The sequence below is a fragment of the Rosa rugosa genome, chromosome 1, assembly GCF_958449725.1.
Source record: "Rosa rugosa chromosome 1, drRosRugo1.1, whole genome shotgun sequence".
Taxonomy (NCBI): Eukaryota; Viridiplantae; Streptophyta; class Magnoliopsida; order Rosales; family Rosaceae; genus Rosa; species Rosa rugosa.
Genome location: NC_084820.1, coordinates 3313390 through 3329506, shown reverse-complemented (window position 1 = coordinate 3329506; position 16117 = coordinate 3313390). Strand labels below are relative to the sequence as shown.

The window sequence follows — 16117 nt, the reverse complement described above, 5'->3', positions numbered from 1 at the left end:
AATATTAGTTTCCTTACACTAACAAATTAATTAGAAAAGTAAAAAATTAAATTGGATCCACAAAAATGGAAAGAAAATGTATTGAAATCGTAATTAAAACCTATGAAATCTAGTAATTGAAGAGGTAAGAAAAAAAACAAAATAATATATATTTTTTAGAAGAAAGCTAAAATAATTTAGAGCCATTAGATTTTAGAATGATAAGATGCTCTTTTCACTCAAGAATTACATGGCATGATTTGACAAATTAGTGATGTGTATAAATGACATAGCTTGACACCTAAGATTGAGGCCACAAATCTTAGGCCTCATTGAGGCCCTATATCATTGCCCTTTTAAATTAATGGATTAAATACTTGTTACTCCTCAAACTTTTACCTGAAAAACAGTTCAGTCCCTCGCCTTTTAAATTAAACTGGATAGTCCTTATTCTCTCTAATTCTCACACAAATGGTCCAAAACAGGTCCAAAATGACTATAATACCCCTCACTTCCTCATTTTATTTTATTTTTTATTTTTTTCTCTATTTTTTTAGTTTTTCTCCCCTTTTTTTATACTCTCTCTCTCCCCCTCCTTCCTACGAGCTTGACTGTACCCATTTATTCTCCCCTAAAACTCTCTCAGCTTTCTCTCTCGCCGAAGCCATTCTCGGCCTTGGATCGGAGCTCAATAGTAGGATGGGGAGGTTGGGGTGAGGATTCAAAAGTAGGATGGCTGATGTTTGCTGGGTCTAGTGATGGTGGCAGCGTGGCGAGGCGGTGGCCGAAAGTCGAAGAAAACATGAGCAGAGGCGTCGAAGTTTTGAGGCGAGCCTGTGGAGGCTGGGATCTATGCCATGCATCGATCCTGCCTGGGCTTGAGTCACCTTCGACCCATCTTTCATTTGGTGGTGGCGGTGTTTTGAGTGGCGGCCGGACGCCGCACTTTCTGGCGTAAACCCTTTTTTTTTATTTTTTTCTCGATCTTCAATCCTGGGTTTGCTAGTGGAGTTGGGGAGGTTGGGGTGGAGCTGACTTCAAGAGCAGCTTGTCGAGATTAATCGACCTCAATCGGAGCCTTGGACCTATCAAAATCTGAGCCAGGCGACGTAATTTGGCAGGGGCTTGGCGGTGAGGAAGGCGTAGTGGTGGGGATGGGTGCCGCCGAGGAGTGCGGCGTTGTTTTGAGTGGAGTGGCCCATCAGAGAATAGGGCAGGGCTGTCGCTGCGGAAAGAGAAAAGATGGGTCGCCGTCTGCGGATGAACTCGAAGTCGGATATGAACTGAGAGAGAGAGAGAGAGAGAGAGAGAGAGAGAGAGAGAGAGAGAGAGAGAAAAGGAAAAAATAAAAAAAGAGAAAAAAAAAATATTTAAAAAAGGAAAAAAAAAAAGAGAAAAATAATATAAAAAAGAAGTGAGGGTATTATAGTCATTTTGGACCTGTTTTGGACCATTTGTGTGAGAATTAGAGAGAATAAGGACTATCCAGTTTAATTTAAAAGGCGAGGGACTGAACTGTTTTTCAGGTAAAAGTTTGAGGAGTAACAAGTATTTAATCCTAAATTAATCAATAACCTAAGCAGAACACTAATATCAGAAGAACGAATTTGACTTGGCAAATACTTTTTCCTTTTTTTGAATAATGGCAAATACTTTTATAGAAATGATTCTTTTTTTTTTTTTTGATAAAAGAAATGATTCTTTTTGTTTACTACAAATATATAAATGATTCTAATATATCCTCACTCAGCGAAAGAGGATATCTCAGAAAATTAAAGCTCAATAATGTTGAAAAGTTAAATTTCTTTTTTTTTCTTTTCTACCTATAAAATGATTGGTAGTTTTTTTTATTTTTTATTTATAAACATGAATTTCATTGGTACGCATGTCAAAATGGTCATTACATATCCTTTCGCTGTTTTCTATAGACGGATCAAGAAGTTGTGAGAATCATTATGATACATACGAATATGCCATTTATATTCGAACTAATCGCTTATTTACTAAAAGCTCAAAAAAAAAAACTAACTAGCAAAAGGAATCAAGGAGGCCTCCGATATTCTTGGAGCGATCTCGGAGTACGAAACCTAGGTTTCGTGTTGCTGGCGGCGGTGTAGCTTCGCTCCCCAGACCAGGCAAGGCTGCGGCGCGCTCTCGGGTGCGACGACGGTGTGGCGGCGGTGTGGACTTTGGTCTAGATCGTGGTGGGTTCGGCGGTGGCGGAGTAGTTTCTGGGTTGGTATAGATCCGGATCTACAGTCGATCGTCCGGTGTAGGGCTGCAGTTTCGGCATAGCACCGTGACGGAGAATTCCTGAGTGGGAGAAAGGCGGCAGTGACGCTTCCAAAGCGGGAGTCGATCGGCGAGACAGGTCGGGGTACCGGCTTCCAGTGGGTATTGCAGGGGATCGGATCCTTTCCGACTGGGTCTGATTGTCGGCGCGTAGCAGAAAGCCTGCGGACCCGGGGACGATGATGCAGTGCTGGAAAGGTCGGCCGCCGGAGAGATTGGCAATGGCGGTGATGGGGCGGCAGCAGAATTGGGTTGCTGCTCACTTTATTCAGAGTTGGGTTTGGGTCTTTGGGCCTGGGCTCAAGTTTGAGTTATTGGGCTTTCTGTTATGGGCCAGTAGGGAGGGTGTTTTACCACCTTCATTTGTCACTTAGTGATGAAGGTGGGTCTGGCCTGAGATGTGGACATTCTTGGGCTTTCAGGTCGACTTATGGTCCAGAACCAATCGTTTCGAATCAAGACTGCTACGGGAGTTGGTAATTATCTGGAACAAGATTGGCGTTCAAGCGGCTTATGGATAAGGAGTTGCTCCTATTTGTTGGCTAGGAAGTGAATTTCTATTGGTACCACAATTGCGTGATTGGCTAATGGGAGGTTAGAATATATGATTTTGCCCTAGAAGACTTTGGAGTTTCTTTGTCTATAAGTTCGCTAATTATAGCGAGCTTATCAGTGACTTGTAATGAGTTTGTTTTGCTTAGATTAGGGTTCCGGATTTTCTTACCGGCTATCTTTTTGTAAGTGCAGCTATTGGCTGAATGTCGGGCTATTGATTCTAATGATATCAATTTCTATTCAAAAAAAAAAAAAATCGCTTATTTACTAAAAGCAAGCCTATAACTATGAAAACTCTAAGACATAGCATATAGACATAGTTCAAAACAAAAGTAAAAACTACAATTTATCCTTGTCCTTCAAGCTAGGGCTAGAAGGTTTTTCGAAGTACAATGTGATCAAGCCTTCATCAACATGTGTCTTTTTTGATTTTGGAGGATTTTTATTCTTCGATCCTAAAGACCTACTAAGCTTTATCTTTTTTATTTAGCTAGTCAACATACACTATATTCTTGGCAGCATCACTTCAGAAGACACCAACATCCGTCTCGGTGTTTCCACTAGCTCGGGAGATTTGCCTGTGAATTTTGAAGTGAATTCATGTATTTTCACTTTCTTTGTGGGAGGCAAAGCACCAATATTCTTTAAGTCGGACGATAGAAACTTCAATTTTGTTTTAGAGAAGAGAAGGGAGATGCAGGGAGTCGATCCCCTCTTCATTATTTATTGCACATCCTCCATTGGCACTAGAGCCAACGTTTCATCGTCACTGGTTGATTTCAAGTCTGCACGTCTAATAACAACAAGATTTTGTGTAATAGCCTTAAATGTTTAAAATAGAAGAAATATTTTTTTATTTATTTATATGTTTGGAATTGTTTAAAGAAAATAAATAAATAAACAATACGTAATTGAAATGAAACCTCTAATGTAAGGGAATGAAAAACAAAGGGGGGAAAGCAGTACTCTCTCACCTCGGGAAACCTTAAGGCCTACGCCGTTCGAATTCTCATTCTCGTCCGGCGGCCCCCGGACTTGGGGGTGGGCCTCCGGCCTTGCCGCAGTCATGGGGTTTGCTGCCGGACGGGAGATCTGATGTCCATAGGACTCAGTCGGAGGATTTGCTCTGGTTTTGTCATAAGGTTTCGGCTAGGAGGTTGGCGACGGCGGGGTTCATGCGTTACTGTTCGGTGGCGATCTGTGTTGTTGGGTTCTTGGATCGGCGTTGCCAGGGATATTGATCGATGGCGGTGGAAATTCGAGGCCTGGATCCAGATTGTTTTTCTGTGCTGGTGTACGTCACTGCAGCGTAGCTCGGGAATGCTTGGATCGCCGGGTGATGGTGTGGCAGGGCGATCGAGACGACGCAGGCCGGGTGATGTGTGTCAACAGGAACTTGGCCGGATGGTGATGCACGTCGGGGGAGGGGAGGAAAAGGTGGACTGCACCGTACCGAATTGATAGGCCTGGTGCAATTTCCTTGCTGGACTACCCTATTGGGCCACAAAATATTGGGCTGGGTTCTGCTTTAGTCCATTACTATTTTGGGCTAGGGTTTTGGCTCTTGGCCCAAACCTATGTTTTTAGCTTTTTGTCTAATTACAATTAGTTCCCTTGTATTAGGAACCTAACGAGTGTTTTGTTTTCGCTTGTCTATTTGCTATGTTTTTTTTTCATAGCTTATAGGCTCACTGTTATGCGAGCGATAAGTTCAAATATAGTTGGTCTATCCTATGTATCACTATGGCTCCTCCACGAAGTCTTGCCTGGCCATTGTTATGTGTCAGCGGATGGGTATGTAATGGCCTTCTTGGCATGCGCTATTATCAATGGAATTACCAATATTTCAAAAAAAAAAACCTCTAATGTAAGGTCTCAAATTTAAAGTAGGGGTCAAAACAAATCTGTATGAATGGTCGTAGAACTTTTTAGACACCTAATTTAATGTTTATGAAATTTATGGGTTGGCAGAAAAAGAAAATTTTATCATCAAAAGCAATATGAGATGTTTCAATGAGGGGGGGAGGGAGGGAGAGAGAGAGGTATTATGGCTCTTTCCCAAGTCCACTCTCTTTCTCAGCTCGCTGGCACACGATGTCGCCAGACTATATATTTTTGTGGTTTGACAATGGTTTCGATTAGGATCATGAAGTGATTATGGTCCTTTCTTACCCTTGCAACCGCTGATGGTGATCAATCGAAGACCATAGGGTCATGAAGTGATTATGGTCCTTTCTTTCCCTTGCAACCGCTGATGGTGATCAATCGAAGACCACGGTAAGATCAGATGATCGATCCAAGTATCAATCTTGTAGATTGTGGGCTTTTGTTTCGTTTTCAATAGATATTCTAGATAATAGTAAGAAGAAACTCAATTTGAAGGATTTGAGTTAGATTAACCACAAGATCAATTCATACAACATGATGCAACAAACAACATACATCAACCACAAGATCAATTCATACAACAACATATCAACAACAATTAAACCAGCTGCACAACTTCTATATAAATCTGCAGAATAGCTTTCCTAGTGGAACTAGCACTCCACCTGGATCAATGGCACTTTGGATCCCTGCAGAAACAACTTGACCAAGGTTAGACATCTTGAGCAACTGGAACGAGGATGAACAGCAGCAAAACTGGAGCAAGAGCCTTCTGTATGTCAACACCAAAAGCTTCAGAATGGGGCTGAACTATATGCTTAAAACCGGTGATGAATACAGGGACTTTGCTCCCTATTTATATTGGCCAAAACCACGAGTTGAACTCATCCCATAAGGAGTCCAACACTGCTTCATGTTTATTTAGATAGGAGACTTAGAATTGATCACAAATACTTAATGTAATACAGGTTGATTACTAATGAGTTTCCTACTTCTATTGAGAGATATACACCTCAATAGATAACCAGAATTAGAGTTGTATTGTTCTTCTTGTTATTTCCATAGGATTAAATCGATTGGCTTTATCTTAATGTATTGTCAGATAATGTTAAGTCCACATATTCTAACATTCTCCCACTTGGACTAACATTGTCTGCATACAACACAATCGAAACAATAACCCTATAAAGACAACAAACTGAAGTGTGCACTGAAGTACATAAAAAACTCATAGCTCATTCAGCTTGGTCGATTTGCAGAAAATAATGCAGAACCTCAAATCAACTTTTATTAAATAACCAGGTTGATTAAAGATTACTAACATTATGCACTGCAATCACATAAGCTTAAAGTGATAATAAGAGCACGATTTAGATAAGTATATCTACCTGTAATATCTATTGCTCATAGTCCTACAGAATGACTTTGATAACTCAAAATCTTACAGCAAAACTGAAAACACTAGTGAACTGGTATTTGCTTAACTGAAAACTGAAACTGAATCTGCAAAAATCCTCAATGCAGAAAAGTTCACTTGATAACACACACTGATATTTTAAAGTTCAAAAACTGTAATTTGCAAGACTGCAGAAACTAAAATAATGCTAAAATCAAAAGATACACATATGTGAAATACTTCATTTTATTCAGAATCAGCAGAACCAAAATTTACAAGCAAGGAACAAAAACGACAATTATTGAAACAAGAATCCTATTACATAGAATAAATTCTAAAAAAATAAAATTTGCTCCCACTGAACTCAAGCCTCCAAATCAGATAGAATTCCCATGTTCTTGGTATGCTTCTGAAAACTTGTAACTGATAATGCTTTAGTGAAGGGATCTGCAAGTTGTGATTCAGTGTCAATATTCAAAACACTTATCTCACCATGTTTCACTCTTTCTCTAACACTATAGAATTTTAAGTCTATGTGTTTTGAGTTGTTGGACCTTTTACTGTTTTTACCAAAAAATACTGCAGCCTCATTATCACAAAATATTTTCAATGCATCTGAAACAATTGAATTTAACACTTTAGTATGCATTAAGAAATTTTTGATCCACAAGCCTTCACAGACTCCTTCATAAATAGCTATGAACTCAGCATGCATGGTGGAGGTTGAAATCAATGACTGTTTTATGGTTTTCCAAGCAACAGCCCCTCCTGCAAGCATGAAGACATAACCAAATGTGGACTTTTTAGAATCTGAATAATGACCTGCAAAATCTGAATCAGTATAGCCAACTAGTTCAAGCTTTTTAACTTGTCTGTAAACCAACATGTGAGATTTAGTTTTTTGCAAGTATCTAAGCACTTTCTTTCCTGCAACCAGTGTTCATGGCTAGGATTAGACTGAAACCTGGACAAAATTCCAACTGCAAATGATAAATCAGGTCTAGTGCAGACCTGTGCATACATTAGGCTACCAATTAACCTAGCATAAGGCTTGCTTTCCATATCAGACATCTTCCCCACATTTTTAGAATTTTTGTTTTTAGACAGTTTGTCACCTTTAGTCATAGGAGCATCACCTGATGCACAAGACTCCATTCCAAATCTCTTTAACACTTTTGTGATGTAATTGTGTTGAGATAAGCCTAATAAGCCTTGTGCCCTGTCTCTCTTAATCTCAATTCCTAAAACATAGGATGCCTCACCCAAATCTTTCATGTCGAAATTTTTAGATAGAAAGGCTTTAGTATCTTTAAGCAATTTAATGTCAGTGCTAGCTAAAAGAATATCATCCACATACAGTATAAGAAAAATAAAATTATTCCCAATTGTCTTAATGTATACACATTCATCTACAATATTTTCTGAAAAGCCAAAAGATGAAATCACTGAATCAAACTTCTTATACCATTGTCTAGAAGCCTGCTTAAGTCCATAAATTGATCTTTTCAGTTTGCATACATGATCTTCTTTTCCTATTTTCACAAAACCTTCAGGTTGTTTCATATATATGACATCATCTAATTCTCCATTCAAAAAAGCTGTTTTCACATCCATTTGATGCAGTTCCATGTTATAATGAGCTACTAGAGCCATTATAATTCTAAGGGAAAAATTCACCAACGGTGTCTGGACACTTAGGGGACTTTCAGAATGATACCTGAATTTACAAAGTTATCAATGTGATACCTGGACTCATTTTTTCGTATCAACGTCGTACCTACAACCAATTTCCATCACGGAGCCGTTAAATTTTGCACGTGCGATGCACGTGAGTTACTTAATGAAGACAAAAAGACCGATTTACCCTTAAAAGTTTTTTTTTTTGGTTTCTTTTCTTTCTTTCTTTATTCTTCTTCTTCTTCTTCTTTTTCGGTTTCTTTATTCTCTCCTTCTCTCCTTGCCAACACCACCGCTTTCGGAGAACCCACCATCGAATATGCAGGAAGGAAAATAGGGGAGAGCCACAACAACCTCCACCACCGCGCAACGACGTCGTCCTCCGCTGCTTCTCGATTGGGTTTGGGGATAAGGATTGCTTCTTCCTCCACCGCCAGCGAAATCGTGGAGGCTCGAGGCCACATTCTAAGGGCCACCGGCCGGAAGGACCGCCACAGCAAGGTTTGCACCGCCAAAAGCCCCATGGACCGCCGCGTCCAGCTCGCCGCCCACACCGCCATTCAATTCTACGACATGCAGGACCGGCTCGGATACGACCGGCCCAGCAAGGCCGTCGATTGGCTCATCAAGAAATCCAAGGCCGCAATCGACGAGCTCGACGAGCTTCCGCCGTGGAACCCGAACTCAATTTTTGTTCAGACAACATCTTCTCTGACGGTGGGGATATCCGCCGCGCAGGACAAGCAGAACGCGAGCCTCCATTTCTCGATGGTAGAGGCTCTGAGTTCTTTGTCTGCTAATCGGCGAGGTGCAATGGTGGGTAGCAGCGGAGTGGCAGAGCTGGTGAATCAGAACAGCTCGAATTTTCTGCAGGCGAGGATAGTGTGAAGGCCGAAGTTGTTAATCTTTGTCTGCCTACAATTGCCTCTGATCGGAGTTGGGCTAGAGGCCGAAGTTGTCGGCTAGACCGATGAAGTTACAGATGAGGATGGCGTGGAGGTGGTGTTGCATGTCGGGAACGACGGAGAGGATGGCGGGGTGGGATTGGAGCTGTGATTTGAGAGTGGAGGGCTGGCGGGGTCTGAGTTTCTGATCAATGGTGTATAAAAGGGGGTCGGAGGAGAGAACGAGAGTGGTGGTGGCTAAGTCGTCGGCGACGGCGGCGGGGATGAACTCGGAGTGAGCAACGAAGCCTCAGTGCACAATTTCAATTTGCTGTAGGATGTGAAGTGGGGGGAACCAGAAACATCTGCGGTGCATGAAGGTGGATTGAGACGCAGCAACGGTGTTTGATCGCCGATCGGTAGTGGGAATCGGACGAGCAAGATTATTTGAATCTTGATGATTCAAATCCGGGGAAGAAGAAACCAAAAAAGAAGAAGAAGAAACCAAAAAAGAAGAAGAAGAAATAAAGAAAGAAAGAAAAGAAAAGGAAAAAAAAAAACTTTTGAGGGTAAATCGGTCCTTTTGTCATCATTAAGTGACTCACGTGCATCGCACGTGCAAAATTTAATGGCTCGGTGATGGAAATTAGTCGTAGGTACGACGTTGATATGAAAAAATGAGTCCAGGTATCACATTGATAACTTTGTAAGTTCAGGTATCATTCTGAAAGTCCCCTAAGTGTCCAGACACCGTTGGTGAATTTTTCCCTAATTCTAAATGAGGCTTTAGTTGAAACTGGAGAGAATGTTTATGTATAGTCTATGCCTTCCTTTTGTGTGAAACCCTTAGCTACTAGCCTGGCTTTATGCCTTTCTATATTACCATTTGCATCTCTCTTTGTCTTAAACACCCACTTGTAGCCTATTGGTTTTTAGTTTGGATTTGGTCTGACTAGTTCCCATACTGAATTTTGCTTCATTGACTCGATCTCAGCCTTCATGGCCTTCTGCCATTCTTCAACTTTGTGGCTCTCAACAGCTTGCTTGAAGCTTAAAGGATCATTATCTTCACCTAGGATATCAGTTTCTTGCAATTATACTACAAAATCACTATCTTCTCCATACACTGGTCTTCTCTCTCTTTGAGATGTCCTAGGCTGAGGTGGAATTTGTTCTTCTGCAGGGTTATTTTCTAAATGGACATCATTCATAGGTTCATCTACATGAGGTTCTAAGGCTACTGGTTCTTCTAAAACTTGATTTTGGCTTTGAGTTTCTGTATCTGCATTATTTAACTGAATTAAAGGCAAGATATTCTGTAAATTTTCGTTTTCAGTAATTTCTTCTAACTCTAAAGACAAGTCTTCAAAATTAGTATTACTGTAACCTTCATCCAAAAATTTTGCTTGATGAATTTCAAAAGTTCTGGTAAAATTTTGAGCTGCATAGAACCTATAGCCTTAGATTTCTCACAGTAGCCAATAAAATGGCAACTGACTGTTTTGGATTCAAGCTTCTGTGTCTGTGCATTTGGCAACTTTGCCTCAGCCTTGCATCCCCACACATGGCAGTGATGCAAGCTAGGTTGCCTTCCACACCACAACTCAAATGGTGTCTTGTCTACTGATTTACTAGGTGATCTATTGCAAATATAATTTGCAATCTTAAGAGCTTCACCCCATAAAAATATAGGTAGACCTGTAGTGCACATCATACTTCTCACCATGTTTAACAAAGTCCTAGTTTTCCTTTCTGCTACTCCATTTTGGGTAGGATTATAGGGAGTTGTGTACTGAGCCTTAATGCCATTTTCCTGTAAATAAAGTGCAAAAGGACCCTTTTGCTGGCCTGCTTCAGTAAGTTTACCATAGAACTCTCCTCCCCTATCAGATCTCACTAACTTAATTTTCTTTTCTAGCTGCAATTCAACTTCAGTTTTATAAATTTGGAATGCATCTAGAGCTTGTGATTTTTCTGACAGTAAATAGATATAACAGTACCTAGAAAAATCGTCTATAAATGTGATGAAGTAAAAATTTCCACAGATAGTTTTGTGTTTAAATGGACCACATATGTCTGTATGTATTAGTTCTAATAGGTTTTGACTTCTCACTACACCAAAAACGTTAACACACAACACTTTTTGCACAACGGAAAAAAAAAAAGTGTTGTGTGATGAAGAAAAGTTAATCACACAACATGTTTAGTAAACTTACGTTGTATAAGGTGGTTAAAATTCTGAAGTTTTTGTTTAGAAAGTCATTGCACAACGGTTACAAGAATAATCTGTTGTGTGAATCAAAAAAAAAATTTGCGGCAGATTTCCCTCCTAGATGGACTCAAATTTGGCTCCAAATTCCAACAACAGTTTAGTTATTTGTGTTGTAGGAGTATACTTGCAAATCATCATACAATGGTTTTTAATGTGCCGTTGTGCAAGTAAGTGGCAGAATTTGGAGAAGTCTCCAAAATGACATTCATTCCGCCTCAAAACAAGCAAATTTGGCTTCAATGGTTTGTCATGCTTGCAACTTCCTACAACATAATGAACTATTTCTGTTGCGTGAATCAGAAATGTCTAACGTGAGCGCCAAAACTGGCATTTTAATTGCACAAGCGGGAAATTTTCATCTTTTTGTTCCCTCAGCTATGTAGCAATTCAGACAACGTAAATGTATCTATACGTTGTCTGAGTAACTTAAAAAAAAAAAAAAAAGCTATTGCTTAATGCCTTAGACAACTGAGGGCACATTTAAACAAAGTTGCTTGGCTATTTTTCATAACCTCTCGATCTCTTCTCTCAGGACGCCCAACACTCACAGCTCTCCATCTCTCTCGCAAAATCTCTGTCCTCCTCATCGTTGAACTCTCACGTTCTACTCTCTCTCTCTCTCTCTCTCTCTCTCTCTCTCTCTCTCTCTCTTCAGATTGCTCCTCTCCCTATCTCACTCTTAGTCATCTCTCGCTCACTTCTTCATCCAACTCTCTTCTTTACCCAGAAATCATAGTCTTCCTCTCTCTTTCATTCTGAAATCCCAAATAGGGAAACCCCAATCTTAGATTCCCCGAAATCAACCAAATCTCTATTGGTCGAACCCTCAATCTGAAACCCAAATTTCATTGACCTAACTCTCGTCTCCACAATTAGCTGGATTTACACCGCACAGCCATGGGCCAGGAACTTGATGAAGAACAAGCAGCGCCGCTGGTCATCCTCCGATGGCAAGATTTGGGCGAGTTGCCAGAAAAACGAGCTGATTATTAAGGTTCCCGAAAAGGCGAGAACGGGGGGTGGAAGATGGTTTGCAGAAGATTGCTCAAGAACAGCGGTGAATCTAGGGTTTTGTAGAAGAATACCCGATATCCATTGCTAGTTCCAGGTGAACTCTCTGCGAGATTGCACAATTTCAAGAACTCCCACTGCTTATTTCTGGGTATGATTCTTTTTCATGTTCTTCCTAGCGATAATTGGCAATTTTTGTTCTTTTTCAATTTCGTCAAATCTCTCGGTTTGATAAGCCTTAGTAATCTAATTTCTGTTTTACGAATCTCATCGATATAGATATATTTTTCTACACTTGGTGGAAACAAAAAGGTCAAGAATTTAAGTAGAATATACAGCAAGGCTTCTTGACAAATAACAATGGCAACTTTGTTGTTCAAGATGCATGTGATGTAATATGGTAGAGTTTTTAACTGATGCATGTGATGTAATATGGCAGTTCCAATACATTGAATATTGGAACTGGGTTAACGAGATGATTACTTTGTGGCAATTTAATCTTTGATTGTTGAGAAGAAAAAGGTGATTACTTTGTGGAAGTTGATGTGTGTGTGAAAATGGGGAGGTAAGTTATTCTGTTACTTAGGTTGGACTTGCAAGGATAGGTGTTTATTATATGTCAGAATGGTCACTCAATTCAGCAATTTTTTACATGCCAATGAGCAGAATTAAAAAGTTTCTTTGGCTTCTGTAGAAAACAAGGAAGGGTAGGAGACTAGGAAATGGAGGATTTCAAACATTTTTACCTAAACACTTGGTGATTTAATTTTGCTCCGCTGTTCAAGCCATTCTTTTGCATATATCAACAGAGGGAAAAGGGTTTTTCTTAATGTTATTTGATTTGAATTTTTTTTTTTTGAATTATAAAACACAATTATGACATGATTACTGTCATGTCAAAAGGGTGAACTCATTGTTAAGGTGGTTGAATTTCCATAGAGACAGCTCTACGATATTCAATATGTAGACCCATAATATTATTTTCGTTTGGTGCAGAACGTCTTCAGTTTTGCTTTTGGGCCTAGAGTTAATTCAATTAAAATTATATCTTCTTCTGTTTTAGAATGTTTCATAATAATCACTTTGATTTGTGTTTTGTCTAGAATCTCTTCTTTCTTGCTTCTGGGGCCTTCTTATTTGCTGATCTCGGTGAGTTGTTTGTGTTTTATTTTCTATTGAGAATGGTATTTTTTTGTTTTGATTATGCTAAATTCAGGTCTAATCAATTATTTTTTATATTTTGTTTCTGGTTTTGCTATTCATTCTCTTTCTGCTGCTGTTGCTGCTATCCGATTTGTTGTTCCCCCTGCATGCATAAATTGGCTCTTCCTTGCCTATTTCGGCGAGTTGCTTTTTATGTTGTCTGTTTTTTTTTCTTGGTCTTCATATTTTTGGTTTGAATCCTTTTGAGTTTGCTTATTTGCATAAGGAGTTTGTGTTATATGCATATGGTGTATATTTGAGCCGAGAATAAATTAGTTAGTTGATGCATATGGTGCAGAAATCTCAAACTGCAGAATGTCTATTTGAAATTGCAGAATGGTTGAATCATTCATAGCAAAGTCATTGAAAAGCTATATATTTCTTGGTCTAAAGGTAGCTAGATGTCTATAAATGAGTTACTGGAAAAAACAATATTGGAATTTCTTTTGCTTCCTGATGCTGTCATTTTGTATTATGTTCATAATGTTTTTCATTTCTCATCTTTTTTTGCTAAGAAATTCTAATTACCTATGTGATTTGTTTTATGACTTTGCAGCATTGTTCTTTTACATGGAACTCCAGGGACTAGAAAAACCGCTTTATGTAAAGCATTAGCTCAAAAACTATCCATCTGATTTAACTCCAGGTTCGTGGATGTATCACTTTTCTCTCCATTAAGTCATGTGTTTGTATATTTGTAGAATGCCCGACTCATGGTTTTATGATTTACAGATACCTACAGTCCCAATTGCTTCAAATTAATGCACATTCTCTATTCAGCAAATGATACTCTGAAAATGGCAAGCTGGTATGTAGTCGACACTATCACTAAATATGACTGCTCTTTGTAAACTAAAGTTGGATTTGGACCATGTGCTCTTTGTAAACCAATCTGATAGTTGTTTTGATTGGTGAAATTTACTGTTACTGTGATTTTGTTTTTTCATCTGGCTTGACTATAAATGTATGATGATATGCAGATCAAGCAAATTTTTTAACAGCAAATCGATGCTGTTAAAAAATTTGCTTGATCGAGTTTGGAACCTTCAGATTCTATTCAGGTACCATGCTCTCCCCTTTTCCTTTTGCAGGCTATTTTCTAAGCTTTTTCATCAGATGTAATACAAAAGATCAAAATTAACATTTTGCATTCAGTTAAGGGTCAAGTTCATATATTCAAGCTTTTCCTAATTCCCTTCAACCATGGCATGTGCCCACAAGCCCTTGACTTGGAGTTACAGGACAGTAGTAAACTAGTAATGGTAGGTATCATAATGAACATAAAGTAGAGGAGTAGTAATGAGCTAGATTCCTAAGGATTCATAGAGTCCTTCCAAACTGTACCATTGAAAATAAGATGAGACAAAAAGAACAAATATAGCACTATCAAAACTGAGATTTGAGGATGGCATTGTCAAGCAATAATTCATGTTATTTCTTATCCTTCATTTGGTTTGGAAGACCTCCATCAATACTATGTTGTCCCTCACCTTTGGTTACATTCACCAAATTGTATAAAGTGGTGAATGAGGCCGACAGATGTATGAGTTTAATTTTTGTTGCTAGAATGAGGCAAGATTAATTAGACTACAGAATACCATTTTGATTAAAAAAGCAACTGAATGTGCAGATGGACCGAAAATATGCAATAATGTCATTGTATAAGTTTCATTCTTTAGAGTATTGTTTTTGGCCATTTAGCTTTCTTTCTTATTTTGTTCAGGAAATTACTAAGGCCCTTTATGTAGTTATCTTGCTTCAATTTTTTTTTCTCTCCCTACTTGACCAGCTTGACTTACTAAACCTAATGCTGACTATAATACAAAACAATATCCGTTTCACCGAACTGAGATTATAGATGAATAGAGGAGAAGAGAGATGCAGGTATTACCTATGGATTACTGATGTAGAGATTAGTTATCAGCTTTATCTGATTCGGAGAATTTCTGGTAGTAGTATATATCAATTAGTTATCAGCTTTACGAATCATATCGAATCTCATCGATATACTCATGCATTTCACTTTTGTTTCATACATAAATGATCACTATATCGATTCGAAGTTTGTAAGTAACATTGGCTGGTATATATTAGCATGTATTAATCAAATCATATTAAGAGTGTAGCAAATGACTAATATACAGCTCAGAGATGTATATGACTTCTATTTGGACAACTTGACTTGCAACTTACAATATTTAAATCATAAGCATAACAATTGGATATATGCACTTTTGGATGGCATGCAGAAATTTGTGTTCAGATGGATAGAGAGTAATTTCAACTTTCTGAAGCTTATTTGTTTGTATATAGGTTTTGGACTGGCTTTTTTGGCTGAGGTGTCTTTGGTTGGACATTTGGACAAAAATTGCAAACCACTCGCTTCAACTTTAAAGGTTTGACACCATGGCTGCACAGATTAAGTTCCTGGAATAGTGGGAAGACAAGAGTTTGTATCAATATGTTGGCTATTGAAACCAAGTTCCTGCACAAACTCTATATGTGGCATGTTTTACGTAGTTGTATCAGCTTTTGGGAAATGCTTTTAACATTAAGAGATATATGGAATAGGTTTGATTACTCATTTGAGCATTTGCAATGTGTTTTCTTTCCAATTGATCAACGATCTAGACGTACCATTATTTACGTAATAATGGAGCATTAATTTTGCCTAATTCTGATCACACAATGATCAGGTAACAAAAATGGGACAAAAATACATTGTAATCAATCATATCACACATCGGTTTTTAACGAATCAGTGTCTTCTGATTTACACTCAGACAACAGAATTAATTGAACTCTGTTGTCCTACAAGTTAATCACACAACAGAAGCAATTGAACCCTGTTGTCCTAAAGTTAATCACACAACAGATATAGTCTAAGAACTGAAGTTTGAAGAGAAATCAGACAACAGACAAAATAAAAAAATGTTGTCTGACATGCTTAACATACAACGG

General features: G+C 38.7%; 1 protein-coding gene and 1 long non-coding RNA gene across 2 annotated transcripts; both read left to right on the top strand.

The window, feature by feature from the left end:
* The first annotated feature begins 8308 nt into the window (after nucleotides 1-8308).
* On the top strand, nucleotides 8309-8674 carry LOC133727113 (transcription factor TCP10-like). Its single transcript, XM_062154738.1, has one exon. The coding sequence runs from the start codon at nucleotides 8309-8311 to the stop codon at nucleotides 8672-8674; it is 366 nt and encodes a 121-aa protein (XP_062010722.1).
* Nucleotides 8675-12339: 3665 nt separating this feature from the next.
* On the top strand, nucleotides 12340-13966 carry LOC133727550 (uncharacterized). Its single transcript, XR_009855237.1, has 3 exons — nucleotides 12340-13102; nucleotides 13713-13802; nucleotides 13889-13966. It is a non-coding gene; the product is annotated as an uncharacterized LOC133727550 (long non-coding RNA).
* Nucleotides 13967-16117: the final 2151 nt, after the last annotated feature.

What these genes read in the sequence shown, in the direction of transcription:
- LOC133727113 (XM_062154738.1), top strand. Translation starts at nt 8,309, where the DNA reads ATGGACCGCCGCGTCCAGCTCGCCGCCCACACCGCCATTCAATTCTAC.